Here is a 12,479-nt window from a genome sequence, read left to right on the forward strand (position 1 = left end):
TCCCCCTAGCTTGTGCTCTCTATCAGATAAATAAATAAAATCTTAAAAAAAAAAGAAGCACCTGTTCCTAAAACTATAAAGATGATAATAAGAGAGACACAAACATACATAATCATATACACACTTCTTATCAAAACAGAAATGAGGAAGTAATCAGGATTGCTTGAAAAGTTTGGGAGCCAGAAAGCGGCAGAGATATGGCTAAGTGTGATAATTGCTTTGGGACATAGGGGAACCAGCAAATGACAACTAAGAAACTGAAGAGATTAAAAATATCATCAGGCAAAAGAACAGCAAAGAAGTGTGTTCAAATATACAAGAAATGATGTAAAATAAGAGAGAAAGGGAAAAGGCACTGAAAAAAAAATTAACACTAAAGAATTTTAAGACCCTGGAATAGTCTTCAGTTAAATGAAGGAAAGGACTTCATAGCAGAAGGAAGGAGATGAAAAAGAACTTTCTTATGTCTTTGGTTTTCAGATACATGTTTCTTCCACATTTCGATATATACCTATGAAACATACATATCTTATGTTGTATTATCTTCTTCTTTCATCAAAATCTATTTATAAGTAGATGGTACTTTCTGTAATTGATGGTGCCTTAGAACAGAAGGATTTCAGTATTTAAATGTTACTGAATTTAAAGTAGTCTGCTAAATTAGATAGAGACTAACAGTTCTATATGATTTCCTCTGAATTTGCTGACGGTATTGTTCTGTTACCTTCAACAAAAAACTGTTAGCTACCCCTATCCATACGTTGCTGTTCTAGACGTATGGTTATGCTTACAGACATTAAAAAGCTAGTAAAGTTCTCAGCACAGAACAATGTAAAGATTCTGAAGAGAAACAGGTTCACACATCAGATTAAGAGACTTTTCTAACGCTGTACAAAATTAGTAGTTTCAAAGTGGATAAAATAACCCAGAAGGGAGCTACTTACACTTTTGAGAGGTGGTGGTAGAGAGTCACGTGATACACAAATCACATCTGTAACGTTACGAACCTGAATATCTTCTGTGGCTGACTTTATAGTCATGTCCTGATTGTGAATCTTCTGAAGGGAAGAATGGCCATCATATATGAAGGCTACAGGAACCTGAGGACGACCACCCCCATTTTCCAGATGTGGATCGGACTCACAGTTAAAGGACTTGCTCAAGGTTATGAACCAGTCAACAAAGTCTCTCACTACTTCGCTTATTCATTTTCCAACACTATTACAAATAAGTATGGACAGAATTGTGTTACTTACCAAGCATAGTCGGGTAAATATCCACAAGAGAAACCACAGTTGGTACTTGTAGGTTGGCCTTAATTCCTGGTCCCATCATCAGGAGTGGAACGTGGGCGCTAGCTTCATACATACTCATTTTATAAAACTGACGATGCTCCATGGCCAGCTCCCCGTGGTCTGAGGTGAACATGACAATAGTGTTCTCGAGAAGATCTAACCGGCGAAGAGCTAAAATAATTTCTCCTACAATACGAACCAAGATAAATCTTAATTAGCTTTCGGTTTGTGTTCTATCACAGTGAGTTGTAACAGCTGTCTCAGAAGAGGATGCTTCTTAACATCCGGATGTCAGCTAGTGTTCTTAAGTAAGTTATGCCGTATTTCACGTGCCTGCTCCTCACCTGACTGACGAGAGAGAGGAAGGAGAAAATGTAGTACCGACAGGATACGTTTCTTTATTTGGAGATTATGCTGGCTTGCTTTCTATGTTCCTATCAGAGATTGGGGAAACTTTCTTCCCCCCTTAGTGACTTAAATGAAAAAAAGAAAGACAACTCTAGATGTCAGCACTGTACTGCGTCTCAGACAATGAAAGGATTGGTATTATCACCAACCCACAAATTCTGCCCCATGGGAGGTCAGAACTCTTCCTCCCTGCTACCCCTTCTCCCAGATCCCCAGTTGGCAGGTCAGACTTAGCATATTCTTGGATAGGGAATAACTGGGCAATATCTTTTGACCAGTCCCTGTCTCTTAGTGTCCTCTTCCTTGTAATTAAGAGAATCACAGGAAGGCATAGTCTAGAGAGAAGAGTCATCCCTATTTTAGCAGTTTCCAAGTCCTGGCCTACAGGGGTCTGTCTTATTAAAAACAAAACCCACAGGTGATTCGGAGGGTCTGTCAAACTGAGACCCACTGTTCTATGGAGTTATTTACAGAGTGCTGACCATCAAGATCTTCCAACTGGACAACTACAGTGGCTTCCTAATGGGTCTTCTTGTTCATATATCTCTTCCCATCTAACTCTTGTACCACTTGGGTGGCTATCTTTCTAAAATATCAGATCATGTCATACCCCAGCTTAAAACTTTTTAAAAACTTTCCATTGTCTAATTCTTCCAACAAGCTCAGGACCCTCAACTACCCCCTAGACCTTTCCCTTTTATAGTCCCAAACTACTTAGAATCCCTGAACTAGTAATAATTAGGTTGGACTTCCTTGCCTCTGTACCTGTCTGCTTGCTTCTGTGTGGAACGCCTTTTCTCCCACCTTCTACCTGGCAGATTCCCATTCTTCCTTTATGACCTAGCTCAAGCATTATCTCCCTGGCGAAACATTGCCTGCTCCTCCAGGTAGACGGACTCGCTATCCTCGAAGGCCCCTACAACTTGTATTCTGCTGTAGTTACAACAACACGTTACAAGTGCTGGTGTTTATACTCACTCCGTAGATGTTTACTGAGTTCTTACTATGTGCCAGGCACCATGGATGCAAAGCTAGGCACCTGGGATGCAGTCTTGATTAAGACTGAAGTCCCTGCTCTCATGAGGCTCCCCTCGTTCAAGGGAAGCAGGCCATCGACAAGTAAATAGATAGAACAATTGAAGAGTATGATGTAAACAATCAAGATGATAAGGTAGAGAGTAAGGAAGATGGTGGGGCTGGTATACTAACGCATGGCGGTTGGGAAGACATCCCCGAGGAGGGGATAGTTGAACTGACAGCTAAATCTGAGAATAGCCAGCTGTGTAAAAAGCAAAGGGAAGGGCATCTCAGGCAGAGGGAAAAACAAATATAAAGGCCCTGAGGTGGAGCAAGAGCTTAGTGTTTTTAATTAAAGTGTGATTTCATAATAATATTCAATTAGTATCAGCAGTGCCCCAAATAGTGCCTGATAGCTAGCTAGTGGGCACTAAGTATTTGTTGAACAAACACAGCGAACAATAAGAAATACTCTCTGGTGACAAGACTAGTGTGGATATCACAAGATATGACCTATTTCATAAACTTAGTAGTTGAAGTGAGCTGCTGCATTTTTTTTCTCTAAGAGACGTCAAGAGATATTCCCACACCCCCTGCAGCAACATTATATACACAGTATTTCACCTTAGTGGCAATGGATGAACGGATAAGCTGCAAACTTTCCAAAGTGATTTCCAGGGGCAAATGGGTGAATACTCATTAGCATCAGAAAATATGAAAAAAATTCATTTGTAGGGATTTAGGATTAAAGAAAGTTACTTTAAATCTCATTTGCATTTAAGATTGAGTATTTAGAAAATCCTTAGGACTTTTAATTCATATTATACTTGGTATATTATAAATAATTTATCCTTTTTTTTTTTTTGGCTTTCTGCTTTATACTTTTCTATTTTTGTCCAGTGAATGCTTTTTAAGAAACTGCCGCTCGTTCACTCTCAAAATTTACTTTGTACAGAAGAGGTGCCTCCCTCATTACACTAATGCAATTTGCATACTCCAAAGTATAGCAAAATATGAAAATACCTGGTTAGATGATTTTTTTAAACCAAGCGTTCTCCAATCTAAACTGGAAACTGCCATTAACTCTACAAATGAGTAAGCAAAACATTTGCTTGACAGTCATCTTATGGAAGCAGGCAGGGTTTTGAGCTGAACTGGGGAAGGAATTCAGTATGATTCTGGACCAGAATACACATGGGGAAAATGATGTCAGGTTTAGTTAAGTCTTGCTCTAAGGGGCCTGGGAAGAATGGTTTTGTCTTCTAATTATTACAAGTCTGGGAGAATTCACGAGATTCTGTGACTAAACTCTTATCTCTTAGAATCTAAACTGCCTTACAATTACCTGTCACATGTGTACCTGTGTTTGGTTCAATACGATTCCTGTTTAAAGCAGGTAATACCCTTCTATGGTCCTGTCTTTATGTATGAACAAATCTAAGCATTTATTAATTTATGAGTAATTAAGATAGAAAAGGCTTTTTATTCTTTGATTAATAATGCAAACTATTCAATTTTTATATGTGTCAAGGTTTTTGCAATTCTAAGCCTTTACCATCTAAGCAACTGTTGTAAAACATTGTCTGAGGAAGTTCATACAAGTCAGCAACCAGCATGATCACAATTTGTTGGAAAAACATTATACTTTTTCTTCATTTAATTGCTTATTAAATATACCACCTACCAAGCATGGCATCTGTCTCAGCACACATAGCATAATAAAAGGCCCTAATATTTTTTATTTCTTTTTCTGTAAACTTTCCAGTGCAGTTTTTTGTATAAGAAGAGTAATAATCTATAGGGTGCATTTCTGACAGAGGCAACCACTTTGGGATTTTGATGGCATCATAAGAAACCTAAAAAGGAGAGAAAAACAAGGTAGTAATATTCTTCTCTTCCAACAAGGATGCATGGTGAATTAGACAATGCTTAATTACTTAGGATTGTGGAAGAAAATAGTTACGAGTTATGTAAAGAAAATAGTAAATCAAATACATAATTAGGAACAAATTGTTAATATTCCTAGTAAAAACAAAAGGTATATATTAATATCTGTATACATAGTGAGACAATTGTGAAAATTATTTTTATAACTATAATTTCCATTATACAATGAAAAACATGAGCTATTTTAGACATTATTCAGTCCAGAAAAAATACCCAAGCTTTTAAAAAAATTTTTAATTAATTTATTTTTAAAAGATTTTATTTATTTATTTGACAGACAGAAAGAGAGAGAGAGGAAGCACAAGAAGGGGGAGCCACAGGCAGAGGCAGAGGGAGAAGCAGACTCCCCACCGAGCAGGAGCCAGATGCAGGGCTTGATCCCAGGACCCTGGAATCATGACCGGAGCCGAACGCAGATGTTTAATCATCTGAGCCACCCAGGCGCCTACAAGCTTTTTAATATAGTGTGTGACTCACTCAAAATTCCAGAATCAACAACCTGAGAATCTAGATTCTGTTCCAAATAATTCGCTAGTAGAACTGCCAATATCTAGTGAGATAGCCAAATGTTTGCTAAGAACAAATACAATTTTTTTTTTAAAATGATTTTTTATTATATTATGTTAGTCACCATACAGTACATCCCCGGTTTCCGATGTAAGGCTCGATGATTCATTAACAAATACAACTTTTTAATACATATAAATGCTTATAGTTTTGGTGAAAACAAGACTAAACTTAAGTCATATCCTTCTTTTAGTCATGTGACTTAAAAAACTCAGATATCTACTTACTATATACTTACAAGTTATTTGATTCAGTTCATTAGGCTAGTACTAATTTTTCAAGATAGAGCCAGTTACAACTTTTTCTGAAAACATGAAGTATCTACAATTTTGATATTGTTTCCTTTGAAACAGGGTTAACTAAACAGCATTTCTGATTATAGTTTTTAAAGCAACTTAAATTCAATTTAAGTTGATACCTTTCAAAACACAGGTGGTCCTCGTTTGCATGGTTCAGATGTGCATGGATTTCATTTACCACAGTTTAAATACCACCAGTCCCCCAACAACACAAATTTCAATTACCAAAGTATATTAACTGTGACTTACTGCATAAAGTACAAACTTTCACATTCAAATACTGCTAATTCTTTAGTTTACAGATCCCTGTATATTACAGGTGTGTGTCCCAATCAGGTACTAATCGTGTCATTTTTTTCAAAGTCTACCAGTGATTGGTCCCTGGATATCGTTTATTCAGTATGCATACATACAGCCAAATGTGTAGTTGGGCCGTCTCCTTGTCTCTCAGTGAGAACTCCATGTGACATTTTACAAAAATGGATAATTGAAAAAGGGGATTGGTCAAAAAAGATGAATGTACAGTAAAGAAATAAAAAGTGGTAACACTGTACGTGAAATCTGAATTAAATCTTAATTAGAATTATAGAAAAAAGAGCCAACCTGGGAATGTTGACACTGCCACCATTTGATACACTCTAGCTATGCAGCTAGAGGAACTTAGTGAAGATAAACTCACTGATAAAAATAGGAAGGTCGTTGCAAAACAAAGGGATGAACATATCCTAGAGAAAGTGACACTGGCAGAAATCTATAGGTTAAAAGAACTCTCAGAAATATATCATGACTTGGAAGTGCAAAGGGTAAAATGTTGGAAGGTGATCCACATTTAGAAAGGGATAGGACAGTCTGCCAAGACTTAGAGAAGATGCTTGCTCCGTATCTTGTTACACAGTGAGAAGACAAGCACTGTTCAAACTCTTTTGATTTTTTTTTCAAAAACCCAAAACACTTTAATTCTTACTATTTCTAGTGTCTTCAGTTACAGTGCATTCAATATTAGTTTTGTTTTTTTTTTTTTTCATTTCCCTGCACATTTATAACCCAAAGCAAGAGAGGTTTAATGTTTTGACAAATGTTTTTAAGAGTCCTAGAAAAATGGTCATTTTCTCAATTGACTGTTGAGATCTCTTTGTACAGTTTCAGCTTGCATGGTCACTTTTACCACCCTGACCTCTGCCAAGTGAAGACCGCCTGCCTGCACTATTAAGAGAACGTCTTTTTTCTTTCTTTTTCCTTTTTTTTTTTTTTAAAGTATTTGATTTATTTAAGAGACAGAGAGCTCACAAGCTAGAGAGGCAGGGCAGAGGGGGAGGGGCAGAGGGAGAGAGAGAGAATCCTGAGCAGACTCCGCACTGAGGGAAGAGCCTGACCTGGGGCTCGATCCCAAGACCCTGGGATCATGACCTGAGCTGAAACCAAGAGTTGGACACTCAACCAACTGAGCTACCCAGGCACCCCAGTTTCTTTTTTTATAGACACATTATATGTAAATGTGTTCAAATCAGAAGTACATTACTGAGTTTTAATACTTATTTGATTTCTGTAAAATTGACCCTTTGTTTTTTGCCAACCAGTTATTGGTCATATTTGATTTACTAAGATACAGAATTTTCAAATTTTTCTTTAAATTGATAATCAAAGAAACAGTGGGCAAGTACCAATAACATACAGCTTATAATGTTAACTTGTACTTTTGGGCACACAATAGTATACTTACTTTATTAAGCCAGTGAAGAGATGTGTGAAATGTCGAAGATCCAAAATTTTCTCCTGAAGATGGTGAAGGATATGGATGTGGTAAATTTAATCCCAAGTACAGAACAAATGGTTGAGTGTTATTACTTGCTTCCTTCCTTAACCAATTTACTGCTTTGTCTGTATTCTTCCAGTCCTTTTCCATTACTCTTACTTTAGTCTTTTTAGGGATAAGATTAACCATAGGTCTGCCTTCTTGTCTGAGTAAGAAAGCAACATCTCTTGTCCATGCTTCAACACGGTTGCTGAGGAGGCAAAAGACAGGTGTATTATAAGGTACTAGAAAAGTTAAAAATACCGACTAAGCATAAATATAAGAAAGCATTATGGAAAACAATTTTAGACTCAGTCATGTAAATGTTCAGGCTCACTACACTAGATCTCATTAAGAGAGTTACTGAGACTTGCAAACACAAAATCCAGGGGGAAAAATGACAAGAATCAAATATTCACCTATGTGTTCTTTAAAACTAAAATAAATTATTTAGAAGGGTTACTTTTTCTTATAACAAGATAATTAATAAAATAAAAAATGTTTCAAGTTCCTAGTATTTCTCCTAAATTTTCTAGCAATTTTTTTTCTGTCAGAAGAAGAGAGGTTTTTATTTTTATTCTAGTATAGTTAATATACAATGCATATTTGTTTCAGGTGTATAATATAGTGATTCAACAATTCCACATATTACTCAGCACTCACCAAGGTAAGCGTACTCTTAATCCTCTTCAGCTCTCTCACCCAACTCCCTACTACCTCACCTCTGGTAACCATCAGTTTGTTCTCTATAGTTAAGATTCTGTTTTTTGGTTTGTCTCTTTTTGCCCCCTTTGTTTATTTGTTTTTTAAATTCCACATATGAATGAAATCATATGCCTCTGTCTTTCACTGACTGGCTTATTTGCTTAGCATTATACTTTCTAGCTCCATCCCTGTTGCTGCAAATGGCAAGACTTCATTCCGTTTTATGGCTGAATAATATTCCAGTGTGTGTGTGTGTGTATGTGTGTGTGTGTGTCGCATCTTCTTTATCCATTCATCTTTTGATGGACACTTAGTTTGCTTCTAAAATTTTGCTATTATAAATAATGCTGAAATAAACAAAAGGGTGCAAGTATAGCTTTGAATTAGTGTTTTCTTATTTTTTGGGTAAATACCCAGTAGTGCAATTACTGGATCATAAGGTGGTTCTATTTTTAACTTTTTGAGGAAACTCTATACTGTCTTCCACAGTGGCTGCCCCAGTTTGCGTTCCTATCAACAGTGCACCAGGGTTCCTATTTCCCCACATCCTCACCAACACTTGTTTCTTTTGATTTTAGCCATTCTGGCAGGTGTGAGGTGATATCTCATTGTGGTTTTGATTTGCATTTTCCTGATGACGAGTGATGTTGAGCATCTTTTCATATATCTGTTCGCATTGGGATGTCTTCTTTGGAGAAATGTCTGTTCATGTGTTCTCATTTTTAATTGGATTATTTGGGTTTTGGTCTTAGAGATTTTGTACATTAACCTTTTATGGGATATGTCATTTGCAAATATCTTCTCCCATTCAGTAAGTTGTTTTGTTGGTTGTTACCTTTGCTGTGCAGAAGCTTTTTATTTTGATGCAGTCCCAACAGTTTATTTTTGCTCTTGTTTCTCTTGTCTCAGATGTATCTAGAAAGATGTTCTTATGGCCAATGTCAGAGATATTACTGCCTGTGCTCTCTTCTAGGATTTTTATGGTTTCACTCTCACATTTAGGTCTTTAATCTATTTTAGGTTTATTTTTGTGCATGGTTTAAGAAAGCAATCCAGGTTCATTCTTTTGTAGGTAGCTGTCCAGGTTTCCCAACACCGTTTGTTAAAGAGACTGTCTTTTTCCCTTTGTATATTCTTGCCTCCTCTGTTGAAGATAAATTGACCATATAATTGTGGGTTTATTTCTGGGCTTTGTATTCTGTTCTGTTGATCTATGTGTCTGTTTTTATGCCAGTATCATATTGTTTTGATTATTACAGCTTTGTATTATAACTTGAAGTCTAGAATTGTGGTACCTTCAGTTTTGTTTTTCTTTTTCAAGATGGCTTTGACTATTTGGGGTCTTTTGTGGTTCCATACAAATTTTTGGATTGTTCTAGTACTGTGAAAAATGCTGGTGGTATTTTGATAGGGAGTTCACTAAATCTGTAGATTGCTTTGGTTAGTATAGACATTTTATAATGTTTGTTTTTCCAATCCATGAGCATAGAATGTCTTTCCATTTCTTTGTGTCATCTTCAATTTCTTCCATCAGTGTTTTATAGTTTTCAGAATACAGGTCTTTCACCTCTTTGGTTAAGCTTATTCCTAAGTATTTTTGGGGGGGGTGCAATTGTAAATGGGATTGTTTTCTTTATTTCTCTTTCTGCTGCTTCACTATTAAGTGTATAGAAATGCAATGGATTTCCATACATTGATTTTGTATCCCGCAACCTTACTGAATTCATTTATCAGTCCTATAGTTCTTCAGTGGAGTCTTTAGGGTTTTCCATTTATATAGTATCATGTCATCTGCAAAGAACAAACGTTTTACTTCTTCCTTACCAATTTGGATGCCTTTTATTCCTTTTTCTTATCTGATTGCTGTGGCTAGGACTTCCAGCACTATGTTAAATAACAGTGGTGAGAGTGGACATCCCTGTCTATTCTTTGACCATAGAGGAAAAGCGCTCCATTTTTCACCATTGAGTACGATGTTCACTGTGGGTTTTTCACATAAGGCATTTATTATGTTGAGGTATGTTCCCTCTTAATCTACTTTGTTGAGAATTTTTTTTTTCATTGTGAATGGATGTTGTAGTTTGTCAAATGCTTTTTCTGCATCTACTGAAATGATCATATGGTTTTTTTATCCTTTGTCTTATTGATGTGATGTATCACATTGATTTGTTTATACTGAACCACCCTTGCATCCCAGGAATACACCCCATTTGATCATGGTGAATGATTTTTGTAAATGTATTGTTGGATTTGGTTTGCTAATATTTTGTTGAGGATTTTTGCATCTATATTCATCAGAGATATTGACCTGTAGTTCTTTTCTTGTCGTTGTACCTTTATGTGATTTTGATAATCAGGAAAATGCTGGCCTCATAGAATGAATGTGGAAACTTTCCTTCTTCTATTTTTTGAAAAAAGTTTGAGAATAGGTATTAACTCTTTTTTAAATATTTGGTAGAATTCACCTGTGAAGCTGTCTGGTCCTGGACTTCTGTTTCTTGGGAGTTTTTTGACTATTGATTCAATTTCATTGCTGGTGACTGGTCTGTTCAAATTTCGTATTTCTTCCTGTTTCAGTTTTGGTAGGTTATATGTTTCTAATTTATCCATTTCTTCTAGGTTGTCCAGTTTGCTGCCATATAAATTTTCATAATATTCTCTTACAATCCTTTGCATTTCTGTGGTGTTGGTTATTTCTCATCTTTTGTTTCTGATTTTGTTTGAGTCCTCTCTCTCTCTCCCTCCCCCTCTCTCTTTCTCTCTCGATGAGTCTGGCTAGAGTTTATCAATTTTATTGATCTTCTCAAAGAACCGGCTCCTGGTATTGATCTATTGATTTTTTTAGTTTCTATATCATTTATTTTTGCTCTAATCTTTATTAGTTCCTTCCTTCTGCTGGTTTTAAGTTTGGTTTGTTCTTCTTTTTCTAGCTCCTTTAGGTTTAAGGTCAAGTTGTCCCCTTTAATGTTTCTTGTAGGGCTGGGTTAATGGTCATGAACTCCTGTAGTTTTTGTCTGGGAAACTCTTTATCTCTCCTCCTAATCTGAATGAAAGCCTTGCTGGATAGAATATTCCTGGCTGCAGATTTTTTCCTTTCAGCACTTTGAATATATCATGCCAGTTTCTTCTGGCCTGCAAAGTTTCTGTTGAAAAAAATCTGCTAATGGCCTTATGGGGTTTCCCTTGTATGTAACTGTTTTCTCTTGCTGCTTTTACAATTTTTCTTTATCACTGCTTTTTGCCATTTTAATTACTATGTGTCTTGGTGTGACCCTCCTTGGGTTGATTTTGTTGGGGGAGCTCTGTGCCTCCTGGATTTGAATTTGTTTCCTTTCCCAGATTTGGGAAGTTTTCAGCTACTATTTCTTCAAATAGATATTCCGCCCCCTTTTCTTTCCTCTTCTTTTCTGGGATGCCTATAATGCAAATGTTATTATACTTGAAGTTGGTAAGTTCCCTAAGTCTATTTTCATTTTGCATTTTTTCCCCTCTCATCTGCTCAGCTTGATTACTTTCCATTACTCTGTTCTCCAGGTCACTGATTTGTTCTGCTCCTTGTAGCCTGCTATTTATTCCATCTAGCGTATTTTTAATTGAAATTACTCTGTTCTTCATCTTTGATTGTTTTTTATCCCTATGTTAAGGATCTCACTGATGTCCTCCAATCTTTTCTCAAGTCCAGTGAGTAACTTTATGATCATTACTTTAAATTCTCTATTAGGCATATTACTTAGCTCTGTTTCACTTAGGTCTCTTGCTAGGATTTTGTCCTGCTCTTTCGTTTGGGACATATTCCTCTGGCTCCTCATTTGGCCTAACTCTCTGTGTTTGTTTCTGTGTGTGAGGAAAGTGAGCCATGTCTCTTGCTCTTAAAAGTAGTGGATGGGGCATGCACTTTTTTAACAAAGTGGCACTGGTTCTCTTCCACGGGTGATTGACAGCTTCTGCAGAGATCTGGCCTGCTGGGGCCACTCCGCATGGCACAAGCAAGCTGGGTTGCAGCGCTTACAAGTTGTGCAGGCTGGTCTTCTTCCACAGGGGATGTGCAGCCACTGTGGAGACCGAGGCCCGCCTGGGCTTCTCTGTAAAGTGTGTGCCAGTGTGGGGTGCAATTTTAACAAGGTGTGTATGTGCTCTGTGGGAGCTGACAAGCTGGAGTCAGCAGGACCCAGGCTGTGCAAAGGGCAAAGTTGGGAGATACAGTGTTGGTAAGGTTTGTACTGGTTATCTGGGGGAGGGGCCCCACCGTGCTGGGACTGAGGCAGGCCCACCTGGAGGGGGAGGGGCATGGTGTCAGCAAGTTAGGTACTTATGCTACACTGGTTTCCACAGGTGGCTGTGTGTTTATGCTGGGGGGTGGGGGAGCGAAATGGTGACTGCCAGCTCCTTTGTTCCAGGAGATGTCCCTCACAGAACTCTGAGTTTGGTAAATAACTGTCCCTCCTGCAT

The 12,479-nt window shown here is 37.3% G+C and overlaps 1 protein-coding gene across 1 annotated transcript in view; it reads right to left on the reverse strand.

Moving 5' to 3' along the window:
* Positions 1–12,479, reverse strand: part of ARSK (arylsulfatase family member K) — a 44,869-nt gene that overhangs the window by 9,580 nt on the left and 22,810 nt on the right. Inside the window, exons 4-6 of the mRNA XM_008700877.2 lie at positions 7,254–7,536; positions 4,405–4,576; positions 1,257–1,481 (exon numbers count right to left, since the gene is read on the reverse strand). Coding sequence (XP_008699099.2) covers positions 1,257–1,481; positions 4,405–4,576; positions 7,254–7,536 — 680 coding nt within the window. The remainder of the gene's footprint in view (positions 1–1,256; positions 1,482–4,404; positions 4,577–7,253; positions 7,537–12,479) is intronic.

Source organism: Ursus maritimus, unplaced genomic scaffold, assembly GCF_017311325.1.
Source record: "Ursus maritimus isolate PB19 unplaced genomic scaffold, ASM1731132v1 scaffold_5, whole genome shotgun sequence".
Taxonomy (NCBI): domain Eukaryota; kingdom Metazoa; phylum Chordata; class Mammalia; order Carnivora; family Ursidae; genus Ursus; species Ursus maritimus.